Source organism: Megascapheus bottae, chromosome 31, assembly GCF_031878675.1.
Source record: "Megascapheus bottae isolate mThoBot1 chromosome 31, mThoBot2.hap1, whole genome shotgun sequence".
Classification (NCBI taxonomy): domain Eukaryota; kingdom Metazoa; phylum Chordata; class Mammalia; order Rodentia; family Geomyidae; genus Megascapheus; species Megascapheus bottae.
This window is the reverse complement of record NC_143539.1, coordinates 9528579-9541789: the sequence shown is the minus strand read 5'-3', so window position 1 is coordinate 9541789 and position 13211 is coordinate 9528579. Positions and strand designations below refer to the sequence as shown.

Sequence of the window (13211 nt, the reverse complement as noted above, 5' to 3'; positions counted from 1 at the left end):
TTCTAATGGTTAATTGGAGATAAGAGTCTCATGGTCTTTTGTGCTCCAGGTGGCTTTGAACCACAATCCTCAGATTTCAGCCTCCTGAGTAGTTAGGATTATAGACATGAGCCATCGTGTTTTTTTTACTCAAGGTTGGTGCTCTACCACTTGAGCCACAGCTCCACTTGTATCTCCAATTAAGTAGCAAAACCTGGAAATGGAGCTGTGGCTCAAGTGGTAGAACAGTAACTAAGTTCAGGTGGCCACAGAGAAGTTGACTGCAAGCTGTGGTTTCATCACTGTTGTCTGCTCAGAAAATGGAACTTTCTTGAGGTCTTGAGTCTTGGGATACAATCAACTGTGTTTCTTCAGCTGCAACCTAAATCCAGCCTCACAAAGAGCCAGGCCTGAATGTCAACAAAGCATTGGTCAAAGACGGCCCAGGGCAAACAAAGTATGTTCTGCTGTCCAGAGACCCAGTCTGTTTGAGAACAAAGGTCAGTAATTGATGGGTTCAAAACATTAACCAAGTTCTTACAAAAAGTGAAATTTCGGTAGCGATCAAAATAACTGATTTTCTTTTTTCAAGTAAGAGTAGATGGGCAGGATTTGAATGGAAAAAAAACAAACAAACCAGAATACTTAGCAGGATGCTGGCACTTTACAGCTTTCCTTCTACTCAGAAGGTTGAGATCTGAGGATCAAAGCTTCAAACCAGCCTGGGCAGGAAAAAGTCCCTAAGACTTTTTAATCTCCAAACTAACCACCAGAAAGCCATAAGTAGAAGTGTGACTAAAAGGGCCGGGAGTTTGGCCTAGTGGTAGAGTGCTTGTCTAGCACGCACAAAGACCTGGGTTCCATTCCTCGGTACCACAGACATAGAAAAAAGAAAAAGCCGAAAGTGGTGCTGTGGCTCAAGTGGTAGAACTCTAGCCTTGAGAAAACCCAAGGACAGTGCTCAGGCCCTGAGTTCAAGCCCAGGACTGCCCCCCCCCCAAAAAAAAATAGAAATGCTGATTGGGCATGGTTGCAGATATGCATGCTTGTAATTCTTGTAGGCAATTTGGAGGCTGAAGATCAAAAGAAAAAGGCCCAACCAGACTCTGTCTCTGAATGAATAAATGAATAAAGTCAAATAGGATATAACCCATTTTCTTTAGGCACATGAGAAGAATTTGAAAAACCACTCAGGAGAGCAAAGAAATGAGAGGATTGAATACCCACACAGCTGGCTGAGAGGGCTCAGTATCACTGAGCCTTGCAAAAAACACACAATTTCCTTTATTTATTTTGGTGTACTTGAACTCAAGGCCTCACACTTGCTAGAAAGACCCTGTACAGGTTCAGCAACATAACCAGCCCCTTTTCCTTTTAGTTACTTTGGGGTTAGTGTCTTATGTTTGTGCCTAGGCTGATATGAACTACAAACCTTCTAGCTATTCTTCCCATATGGCTGGCATGATAGATAGGTGCCACCATGCCCAGCTGTTTGTTGAGATGAGGTTATAATACTTTTTGCACCAACTGGCCTCTGGCTATGATCCTCCTAAGCTCTGAGCCTCCTGAGTACCTAGGGTTATAGGCATGAGACTCTGGGCAGAGTCCGGCAACCTATTTCCATTTTAAACACTGAGCCCAGGGTCCGAGGTTTTGAGATTTACCTTGAGAACGACTGAGAAGTCCACATCTTTGGTTTCCTTCAGGCCAAGAGGAATCAAGGGGATGGTAAATGCCTCCCTACGAGGAATAAACACAACAAGATATAGAACGCCTGTGCTCCAGCAATGTCCCCCAAACCCCAGGCCAGCCTAGCACACACGGCTGGTGGTTCATGCTCTATAAAGACAAGTCTTTCCTTCTTTTTTTTTTTTTGGAGGGGGGGGAGGGAAGGAAGGTCCATAATCAGGACTCAAATTCAGTACCTGGCATTTTTTGCTCATTGGCTAGTTTCTATCAACTGAGCCATGCCTCCAACCCCCATAAAGATAATTCTGATCAAGCTTTGCTTTGCCTTGCCTTTCTGTGTGTCTGTGTGTGTATGTGTGCGCATGCACACATGCCAGCACTGGGGCTTGAACTCAGGGCCTGTCTGTATGCTGTCACTTAGCTTTTTCAATCAATAGTACTCTAATATTTTGCCTTCTTGCTGGGTCATTGAAGATAAGAATCTCATGGACTTTCCTGTCTAGGCTGGCTTCAAACTCTGATCCTCAGATCTCAGCCTTCTGAGTAGCTAGGAGGACAGGTGTGAGCCACTGGCACCTGGGTTATGACTTGCCTTTTCTAAGACAATCCCCAAATACCATCCCAACCCTTATCTACCTCTCCAATTTCAACCTCTTTTTCAGCAGACCTGTTTTCTGCACTCACAGTGCTCACTCTACTCCACTGGGCCCCTCCTGGCCCCCAACCTTTCCCATCATCCTCCCCTTCCTTCTCTCATAAGCAGCCTTCATCACCTCCCACCCTCTCAGAGGCCACTCCTTTGAGACAATGTCAGTGAATTCATTCAGAGCAGAGGCTCCACCTGACACAAATATGGCTAGCTTCCAACACAGGTCCAGACTCCAGAAACTACCGCACCACCCCCACCAGCAGCCAGGACCATGGGGTCACCTCACACCAGCCCTACCTACATTCCTGAGACAGGGCTGGCAGGAAGTAAATCTGTGCTCAGGGTTTTACAAATAGGGATCCAGGGGCCTAACCTGTAATGAGAGACCTCATGGGCTGCTTCGCCCAGCCCAGAGAGGAGGCCAGGAATGCCAGGCAAGGTAGGTGGACAATGGGAGTAAGCTGAAACTGCCCCCATGGCAGTTATGCTGAATGCTCGTGCAACCCAGCCTAGGTATGTGGCTGACCCAACACCCCACCCCTCGCCCTCACATCAGAAGGCCAGGCCTGGCTCTTCTGGATCTAGTGTCCTAATGGCTGGATATAAAGTTTGTTTTCTTCATGACTGTCTTGAGGACCCCAACACCAGGGCATTCCACCCCCCCCCCAGCCCCTGTGTGGCACTAACATGACTCTCTCTGTGATCCGAGCTCTCTACCTTTTCTTTTGTGTCCAGTGAAGATCATTTCTTCTCTGCCTATTTTGCAGACATAAAATCTGCAGTGTGACCCATCGGTGTCCAGCTGGTGGCTGACACCTGTACTCCTAGCTACTCAGGAAGCTGAGATCTGAGAATCTCAGTCCAAAGCCAGCTTGGGAATAAAAGTCCATGAGACTCTTATCTCTAAATTAAATGGCCAGAAAACTGGAAGTGGCGCTGTGGTTCAAGGGGTATGGCAGTAGCCTTGAGCTGAAGAGCTCAGGGACAGGGCCCAGAACCAGAGGTCAAGTCTCACAACAACAACAACAGTAACAACGAAAAGAGGTTGAAACTTTGTGGGATCAATGTTCACAGCCAGTCAGGGAAGGAAAGTCTGGGAGACTCTTATCTCCAATTAACCACCAAAAAAAAAAAACAGGAACAGTGCACACAGGCTCTGAGTTCAAGTCCCAAAATCAGCACATACACCAAAAACAAAACAAAATAAAAAACCACGAAAATTATCTGGAAGCTAGTGGCCAGTGACTCACACTTGTCATCCTGCTATTCAGGAAGCTGAGATCTGAGGATCACAGTTCGAAGCCAGCCAGGGAAGAGAAGTCTGTGAGACTCTTCAAGTAATCAGCAAAAGGCACAAGCCTTGAAGTACCAACACGACAAAAACAAAACCACAACAAAAATAACCAACAACTTGAAGCGAGAAGAAAGGAGTTATGTCCTTTGGAATCTACACCTAGTTTTCTTCCCTCTTCCCAGGATATCACCTGTGGCCACTCCAGGGCCCAGGGTTACCTCGCTCTTACACATGAACATGTCAATACTCTACCCGCTGCAGGAATCTGGATGGGGGGAGGGGGGAGGGGGGAGGGAGAGGGTGGAAGAGGGAAGGAGAAGAAGGAGGGGGAAGGGGAGAGGGGGGCAAAAAGAGGGAGAAGGAGAGGAAAGGGAGAAGGAGAGGTGGGGGGAGAGAAAGGGAGAGGGAGAGAAAGGGAGAGGGAGAGAGAGGAAGAAGGAGGGAGGGAGAGGGAGAAGGGAGGGAGAGGGAGGGAGGAAGAAAGTACACATGCATGCATGCACACAGGCATGTCAGTACTGGGATGTGAACTCTAAGCCTGAGCACTCATTGTTCCTTAGCTATTTTTTTTCCCCCTCCAGTCCTGGGCTTGAGCTCAGGGCCTGAGCACTGTCCTTGGACTTTCTCAGGGCTAGAGCTTTACCACTTGAGCCTCAGTACCACTTCTGGCTTTTTTCTATGTATGTGGTACTGAGGAATCGAACCCTGGTCTTTGTGCATGCTAGGCAAGCACTCTACCACTAAGCCAAACTCCTGGCCCCATCCCTTACCTTTTACTTAAAGCTGGCACTCTACCATTAAGCCATACCTCCACTCCCAGCTTTTTGGTGGTTCATTAGAGATACAGTCTCATAGACTTTCCTTTAGGCTGATTTAGAACTGTACTCCTCAGATCTCAGTCTCCTAAGTAGCAAGGATAAGAGGCATGAGACACTAGCACTTGTCACAGTACTAACATTTCACAGCAGAGCAGAGCAAGAACTTTCTGCCATTTGCTGCCTTGCTCTGACAAGGTTTTTGGAACAACCCTGGGAGTCCTAGGTGAGCCAGACAGAAGGTAACACAAAGCAAGGTGCCAGAGGGCTAGCACAGATGTTTGACTTTGGCTTACAACACCACCCCAGGTGTCATGTGAAAGGTTAGGGTCAGGAAATGTACATTCCAAAGCGACTAAAAAATTCCTAAACATCCTCCTTCTGTTAATCCAGGAAACTATTTTCTGCCTGAGTTTCCTTCAAGGCTTAGCCACATTGAAGAAGTTCTACTTACCCCACACAAAAAATACCTAAGCTCTTTCTTGGGATATGTTGGTTAGTTCTCAGCCTCCCCTTGCTCAGGAGACTTTTTTTCTCTTTCGTGTGTGTGTGTGTGTGTGTGTGTGTGTGTGTGTGTGTGTGTGTGTGTGTGTGTGTGTGTGTGTGTGTGTGTGTGTGTGTGTGTGTGTGTGTGTGTGTGTGTGTGTGTGTGTGTGTGTGTGTGTGTGTGTGTGTGTGTGTGTGTGTGTGTTGGTATTGGAACTTGAATTCAGGTTCCCAGGTGCTGTCTCTTAGTTTTTTTGTTCAAGGCAGGTGTTCTATCACTTGAGCCACAGCTCTATTTCCAGGCTTTTCGGTAGTAAAATTAGAAAAAGAGCCGTTAGGACTTTGGATAGCATAGAACCATGATTCTCAGATCTCAGTTTCATGAATAGCTGGGATTATAGGCGTGAGCCACCAGCACCTGGTGGCAACTTTCTGAGCTTTTCTCTAAGTTCACATTCAATATTCCTCCTGCTACAGTCTTCTCCTACCCCACTCCCATAAGGAACACTCTGGAACTTCAGAATTGAGACATTCATTTCTCTATATTGCATGGGGACGCTTCTGTCTGAAGTATCTACATAAGTGTCCCAGGGAACCAAGACAGGTCTTAACCTTAGACATAAAAGATGCCCATTCAAAACAGTTTGTGTTCTTGTACTAATTGTTGGGGTTTGAACTCAGGGCCTGGACATTGTTCTTTAGCTATTTTGCTCAAGGCTGGTGTTCTACTATTTGAGCCACACTTCCATTTCTATTCTTTTGGTGGGGGGGAGGGGTTCAATGGAAATGAGAGTCTCACAGACTTTCTTACCCAGGCTGGATTCAAACCACGATTTTCTCATCTCAGCCTCCTAAGTAGCTAGGACGACAGACATGAGCTACCAGCAACCCTGGCTCTTGTGCCTTCTCTCAACAGAAAGATCTAGAACCAGGCCTTGGGCTTTGAGAGTGGCTGAGAGGGGGGAAGGGCAGGGCAACTTAGCCCCATGGAGCAGATCTGACTTCACTAGCTGTTCCCAGAGCACTTTCCAGGGCATCCTCACAGATGAGACAACACCTCAGTCTAAGTGACAGATGCTATCACCTTGCCTGGACCCAAACACACAGTTCTGCCATAAAACATACCACAATAGGTCCCTGAACAAATGGCTGTGTGTCCAACACTCTAGTTTTCTCCCCACAAACTCCAAAAGGCCAACCCTATAAACCCCTGTACTTGACTCATTCTCTTACGCGTAAAAACTGCTCTCCCTGGCCAGATTAGGGGCTGCTGGCTCCCTTGGTCCACAAGATCTGGGATATGGGCAACTCTTGGCTTAAAGGGCATCCATTGGGAAGGGTGTGGCTTACTCACTCTGAGTTTTGGTACACGCCCACTGAGATGTTGAGTCCCTCCAGCTCCTCCTTCAACATCTGCAGGTCCGAATTGACGAAGCTAAGCTCCAGGCGCACCTGTTCTCGTACCTTTTGGTTTGTGGCTACTCTGTTCAAAGAGAAGAGGGAGAGAAGCACTCTGTCAAACTACCCAGGTAAACAGACATTAGCCCAATCTCTGCAGGGAGGTTCAGGAGGCTGTGGGCAGATTTTTTTTTTTTTTTTTGTCCGTCCTAGGGCTTGAACTCTGGGCCTGGGCCGTTGTCCCTGAGCTTTTTAGCTCAAAGCTATGCCCTACCCCCTGGAGCCACAGTGCCAGTTTTCTAGTGGTTAGTTGGAGATAAGAGTCTCTGGGTCTTTAGTACCCAGGCTGGCTTTCAATCAAGATCCTCAGATCTCAGCCTCCTGAGTAGCTAGGATTATAGTTGTGAGCCACCATACCCAGCTATGGGCAGATTTTATAAGAGATGATCAGAGAAGCCTCTCAAACAGCTGGAAGTAAAGCTGTGGCTCAAGTGGTCAAGTGCCAGGCTTGAGGGAAAAAGTGACAATGTCCAGGCCCTGAGTTCAAGTTCTAGTACAAACACATATACATACACTCATACATACAGTAAAAATAACTGAAAAGTTGTATATAGAATAATATGCAGCAGGGCCAGGAGTTTGGCCTAGTGGTTAACATGCTTGCCTAGCATGCAGGAAGACCCGGCTTCAGTCCTTGGTACCACATACATAGCAAAAAGCCGGAAGTGGTGCTGAGGCTCAAGTGGTAGAGCTCTAGCCTTGAGAAAGTCCAAGAGAAAGTCCAAGGACAGTGCTCAGGCCCTGAGCTCAAGCCTAGGACTGGCAAAAAAGAAGAAAAAAGAATAATATGCAGCAATACAAGAACAAATGAACTACTTCTTTTTTGTTTGTTTTCCAGTCCTAGGCTTGAGCTCAGGGCCTGAGCTCTGTCCTTGGATTTTCTCAAGGCTAGTGCTCTACCACTTGAGCCACAGCACCACTTCCAGCTTTTTTCTATGTATGTGGTATCAAGGAATCAAACCCCAGTCTTCGTGCATGTGAGGCAAGTACTCTACCACTAGGCCAAACTCCTGGCCCATGACCTACTTTCTAACAGCCATTTAAAGACCTTGTGTTATGAGTCCTTCATCTTACAGATTAGGAATCACCACCAAAGTAATAATAGGAACCCCAAGCACTGAGCCAGGAGGGTACTATATACATTTATGAACCAGAGTCATTGTTATCTGACTGAGGAAGTACAAAGCTTATCTAGCACTAGCTGGGCCCAGCTACAGAAACTGTCTGGCCCCCATTCCCTCCTTGGCACATGCACACCTGCCGTTCATTTACACCCACAAATTGTTATCCCGAGAGCAGGATGCTGGCCAGCTTCCTGCACCCAGACAGGGGTAGGACACTGGTTCCTTCTCTAAATGTTCAGAGAATTTTCACACCTGAAAACTCTTACGCTAAGGCCATAACCAGGCCCCATTTTCAGTTTTCTAGTGGTTAATTGGAGATAAGAGTCTCACGGGACTTTTGTGCCTGGGCTGACCTTGAACCGAGGTTGTCAGAGCTCAGCCTCCTGAGTAGCTAGGATTACAGGCGTGAGCCACCAGTGCCTAGTACGCCAACATATTCTAGTCCACTCTTTTCTTTTTCTATTCTTTTTTGTGCCAGTATTGGGGCCTGAACTCATGGCCTTAACTTTTTCACTCCAAGTTAGTGCTCTACCATTTCTGGCTTTTTGGTGGTTACCTGGAGATAAAGTGTTTCACAGATTTTCCTGCCCCAGGCTGGTCTCAGATCTCAGCCTCCTGAGTAGCAAGGATGACAGCCATGGGTCACCATGTCTGGCTAACCATTCTGTGTGTGCGTGTGTGTGTCTTTCTCTGTCTCTGTCTGTCTCTCTTTCTTTCTATGATGTTTCCAGGGCTCTAATTCCTTGACTCCCAACACAAGTTGAATTTCCAATAACTCCATCCAATTCGGACACCCAACTTGCTGTTAACCCATTGGTTAAAGGCTTTGTCCTAACACAATCGTCCTTTCCTCACTGCAGGAACCAATCACAAGTCCCAGGGAGGGGGGACATCTACACTCTGACCAACTAGATAATGCAGGATTCACAGAAGTAAGGGAAACGCTTCATCTGAGTTCCTGATCAGGGCAAACATTCAGTTCAAGAATTAACCAGCCAGCCAGGCTCCAGTGGCTCACACCTATAATCCTAGCTACTCAGGAGGCTGAGATCTGAGGATTGTGGTTCAAAGCCAGTCTGGGCAGAAAATACCATGAAAGCAGAGCTGTGGCTTATATGTAGAACACCAGCCTTGAGGGAAAAACCTCACACACAGAGCTCCAAGCCCTGAGTTCAAGCCCCAGGACAGACCCATGGAAGCAATTCCCAGAGAATGATACCAAAGAGAGGGAGGTGTATAGAGCCTTCCTCTCCATGGCCTCTCCAGGCGAGCCAATCTCCCAGCATCCCCAGCCCAGAAAATCCTACACCCCATCATTTAGGGCTTTTTATGGAGCTTTCATATAGGATGGTTAAAGTCACTGGCCACTAGTGGTTGACCTCAATCTCCAGGACCCTCCCATTTCTGGAAGGAGGGTAGGAGGAGGAATAGAGAGTGAAAGCCCTCTATATTCTGGCTGGGTCTTTTGGGGGAACTGGTCCTTAGCTTGAAGTTCTCCCCAACAGGAGACAGACTCAGTAGATTGAAGATAACTCTTATCATAAGAGTTTTAGAAAGCCTAGACCAGGAACACAGGAAATGAAGACCAAATATTTATGCTTGGATTATACCACAGGAACATACTGAATTGATTTCAGAACACAAAATGGGTCCCGATCCACAGCTTGTAAAACCTGTACAACAAAGGTGTTACTGACTGAAGGGAAAAATAAAAAGGGGAATGACTTATCAGTAGATCTTACCCTCCAAGAATTCAGGGAAGAAAGTATCTCAGCCTTCTGGGTATTTGGGAACAGGTTCACTAAGTCTTAGTGTATATTTTCTTCCAGTCAGCTATCAGTAGTATGAAAGGTGCTCTAGATCAATTTTCCCTTTTCCTATGGCTGCCAGAAAGCTCAGAGGCTCACATAAACAAAGTATACCTTCAGCAAAGCCTCTTCTACATTCTTCCTTCTCCTGGTCCACTCGCTACTTTAATCCTACAAGTTGTACAAGTGTCTAAAGTGCCTCAAGCCTACTTCTGGACTAAGCAAGATAAACAATGCTTATTTTTCCAAGAACATGCCATTTATAGACCTGTGTATTACCCTGGAGACTAACACATAGTCCTTTAGCTATATAAGTGGCTCAACAAATTTCAGATCCTGCAAGAAACATAGTCAGCCAGGCTCTGGTAGATCAGGCCTGTAATCCTAGCTATTCAGGAGGCTGAGATCTGAGGACAGCAGTTTCAAGCCAGCCCTAAGGAATGAAAGTCTTGTGAGATTCTTATCCGCAATGAACTAGCAAAGGAGTCAGGAATGGAGCTCTGATTCAAAGGGTAGAGCACTAGTCTGGGGCAAGGGGTTTGCAAATACCATGAGAAAGCTCTAGTATCTACACACACACAAAAAAAGCTTTTACCCAGACTACTCAGGGTCTCTAAGGTCATGTCACCAGGAACACCCTATCAGTTTCATGTCAACTGCACATTTTAGAAAAAAAAAATCACTTCCTACAGTTACCAGGTTTGTTTACTCTGGTATTAAAGTCTTGCTTAGAGAGCTGGGGTGTGGCACAATGGGAGGTACTTACCTAGCACAAAGCCTTAGGGTCAAGAATTCCTAGAACTTAAAGAAAAAGTCCACCTGGATACCTATGGCTTATGCCTCTAATTGTAGCTACTCAGAAGACTGAGAACTGAAGATTGTGGTTCAAAGCCAGCCTGAGTAGGAAAGTCTTTGAATGTCTTACTTCTAATTCACCAGCAAAAAGCTAGCTGTGGAGCCTTGAGCAAAGTAAGCTCAGGAACAGAGCTCAGGCCCTGAGTTCAAGGCCCAAGACCACTACAAAACAAAACAAAATAAACAATAAAGGCACAGCACTGTAGCACTGTTCTTTCTTTTTTTTTTTTTGTCTGAAATCAGGGCTCAAACTCTTCATCTGATACTTGCTCATTGGCTGGTGCTGTACACCTGAGCCACATCTCCTATTCTTACTGGGTACGTTCTTTTTATTTCTTTTTTAGATAACACTTTTATTCTTGAGCAAAATAAAAAGATTGCAGGGCCGGGAGCATGGCTTAGTGGTAGAGTGCTTGCCTACCATGCACGAAGCCCTAGTTTCAAGTACCACATACACAAAAAAAAGCCAGAGATGGTGTTGTGGCTCAAGTGGTAGAGCACTAGCCTTGAGAATACCCAAGGACGGTGGTCAGGCCCAGAGTTCTAGCTCCAGGATTAGCAAAAAGAAAAAAGAAAGATTGCTTATTCTCTGTAGCATTACACCATAAACATGAGGAAAAGACATTTGTGCACCCAATTAAAAGAAAAAAATCGAAGTGGTACTGTGGCTTAAAGTAGCCTTAGGCAAAAAGTGCTCAGAGACAGTGCCCAGGCCCCGACTTCAACCAGCACAGAAGAAGAAATAATAATAACTCAGGAACCAGTGGCTCTTGCCTGTAACCTAAGCTAGTTAGGAGACTAAGATTTAAGGATCAAGATTTGAAGCCAGCTAGAGCAGACAAAACCAAGAAATTCTTATTGCTCCATGTAGCTAACAAAAAAAGATACAAGTAGAGCTATGGCTCAAGTGGCTAGTGCTCCAGGCTTGCTTGAGCAAAAAAGCTAGGCAAAAAATATGAGGCTGGGAATGTGGTAGAATGCTTGCCTAGCAAGCATGAACTCCTGGGTTCAATTCCTCAGTACCACATAAACAGATAATTCCACACACAAAAAAGCCGGAAATGGTGCTGTGGCTCAAGTGGCTAGCCTTGAACAAAAGCTCAGGGACACCCAGGGCCTAAGTTGAAACCCCAGGACTGACCAAAAGAAAAAGAAAAAAAAGAGGAGGACTTGAATGCAGAACCCAATATCACAAACACAAAAACAAGATGGCCAGTGGGTAAATTCTGCAGAAGAAATTCCACGCTCTCTGGGAAGGAGAGCTGGCCCAGATGCCTTTTGTTGATTTTACAGTGTGAGGAAGATGAGGAATGCCCTGAAAGTTTATCAATGGAGCTATGCATTTGATAAATAACTACTTTATCATCAAACTACTGAATATCCCAGAGCACACTCTGATTACTTTCCTTTTGTTCCTTCTTTTTATTTTTTGGAGACACAGTATGGTTAGTTTGTACAAGCTGGGTTGTTGTTGTTTTGTACCAGTACTGGGGCTTGGATTCTATTATCTAGCTTTTTTCCCCCTCCAAGCTGGCACTTGAGCCACACCTCTATCTTGATGGTAAATTAGAGGTAAGAGTCTCACAGACTCCTCTGCCTGAGCTGGCTACAAACCTGGATCCTCAGATCTCAGCCTCCTAAGTAGCTAATAGAAGCCATCAACTACCAGCTCCAGGGTGGCCTTGAATTCCTGAGCTCAAGTGAGGCTACCATCTCCATCTCCCAAATAGCTGGGACTATGGGTATGTATTACCATGCCCTGGCTCATTACAAAGGTGGACACTGGCCCTGGAAATGTCCCCATTCCCCTTTTTTCAGCCTTCTCTTCCTTTATTCAACCAATATGAATTTTACCAAGCAGTGACTCCATACCAGGCACAGCTATAGGCAATGGAGAAAAGACACCAGGGAAGATCAGGAAAAACAAATACTAAGACCATAAATGGATTTGAACCAAAACTGCTAATATTCTACCATCTGCTGTGCCCTCTCCAAACACACACACCGAGTGAGCAAAAAAAAATTTTTTTTTAGGCCAGGAGTTTGGCCTAGTGGTAGAGTGCTTGCCTAGCATGCACAAAGAGCCGGGTTCAATTCCTTGGTACCACATACATAGAAAAAAGTCAGAAGTGGTGCTGAGGCTCAAGTGGTAGAGCTCTAGCCTTGAGAAAGTTCAAGGACAGTGCTCAGGCCCTGAGCTCAAGCCCAGGACTGGCAAAAAAAAAATTTTTTTTTTTAAATGTGTGCCAGTCCTACAGCTTGAACTCAGGGCCTGGGTACTGTCCTTCAGCTTTTGAACTCAAGATTGGCACTCTAGCATAAGCCACAGCTGTACTGTCCAGATAACTGGAACTAAGAATCTCACAATCTTTCTGGCCCAGGGCTGGCTTCAAACCATGATCTTCAGACCTCAGCCTGCTGAGTAGTTAGGATTGCAGGCATGAGCCACTGGTATAGGCAAAACATTGATTTTTGAATGTCATGAAGTTCTAGGTCTCCTGAAATGAGAAGAAATCCTGAAGTTGAAACCAAGAATCAGGTCTAAGAATATGGTGAAGAGGTGGTCAAGTCCTCAGGAGGGTCAGGGCTCCCCCAATGCAGTAGAGTCAAAGATACCTACTTCAGAAGGTTCTCGGCTCCGGTCCGCATCCGCACAGCCTTCAAGATCTGTTGGTTCAAAGCAGCCCTTTCATTCTGCAGCTTGCTCCGGCCAGTCTGTGCCAAAGGATTACAACCCTATGTGAAAATAAGGGATGAAGCTTTAGGTGTCAGCCACTCCAAAAATGATGGTAATGCCTAAAAATATAGTCTAACAAAGAAAAATAGGCTTTTCTGAGAAAACCAAAGTCATATCAACAAAGAAAACGAACAAAAGATGGAAGGTTATTAAGAGAATTAAAAATTGATCATGAGCTGGGTGCCGGTCGTTCACACCTGTAATCCTAGCTATTCACGAGGCTGAGATTTGAGGACTGAGGTTAAAAGTCAGCCTGGGCAGAAAAGTCCATGACACTATTACCTTCTATTAAGAAAAAAAACAAACAAACAGAAGTA

At 45.8% G+C, this 13211-nt stretch overlaps 1 protein-coding gene across 1 annotated transcript in view; it reads right to left on the bottom strand.

Moving 5' to 3' along the window:
• The window catches only part of Rhpn2 (rhophilin Rho GTPase binding protein 2), a 46942-nt gene that overhangs the window by 21745 nt on the left and 11986 nt on the right, over positions 1-13211 (bottom strand). The window contains exons 2-4 of the mRNA XM_090322767.1: positions 12778-12893; positions 6267-6395; positions 1644-1719 (exon numbers count right to left, since the gene is read on the bottom strand). Coding sequence (XP_090178893.1) covers positions 1644-1719; positions 6267-6395; positions 12778-12893 — 321 coding nt within the window. The remainder of the gene's footprint in view (positions 1-1643; positions 1720-6266; positions 6396-12777; positions 12894-13211) is intronic.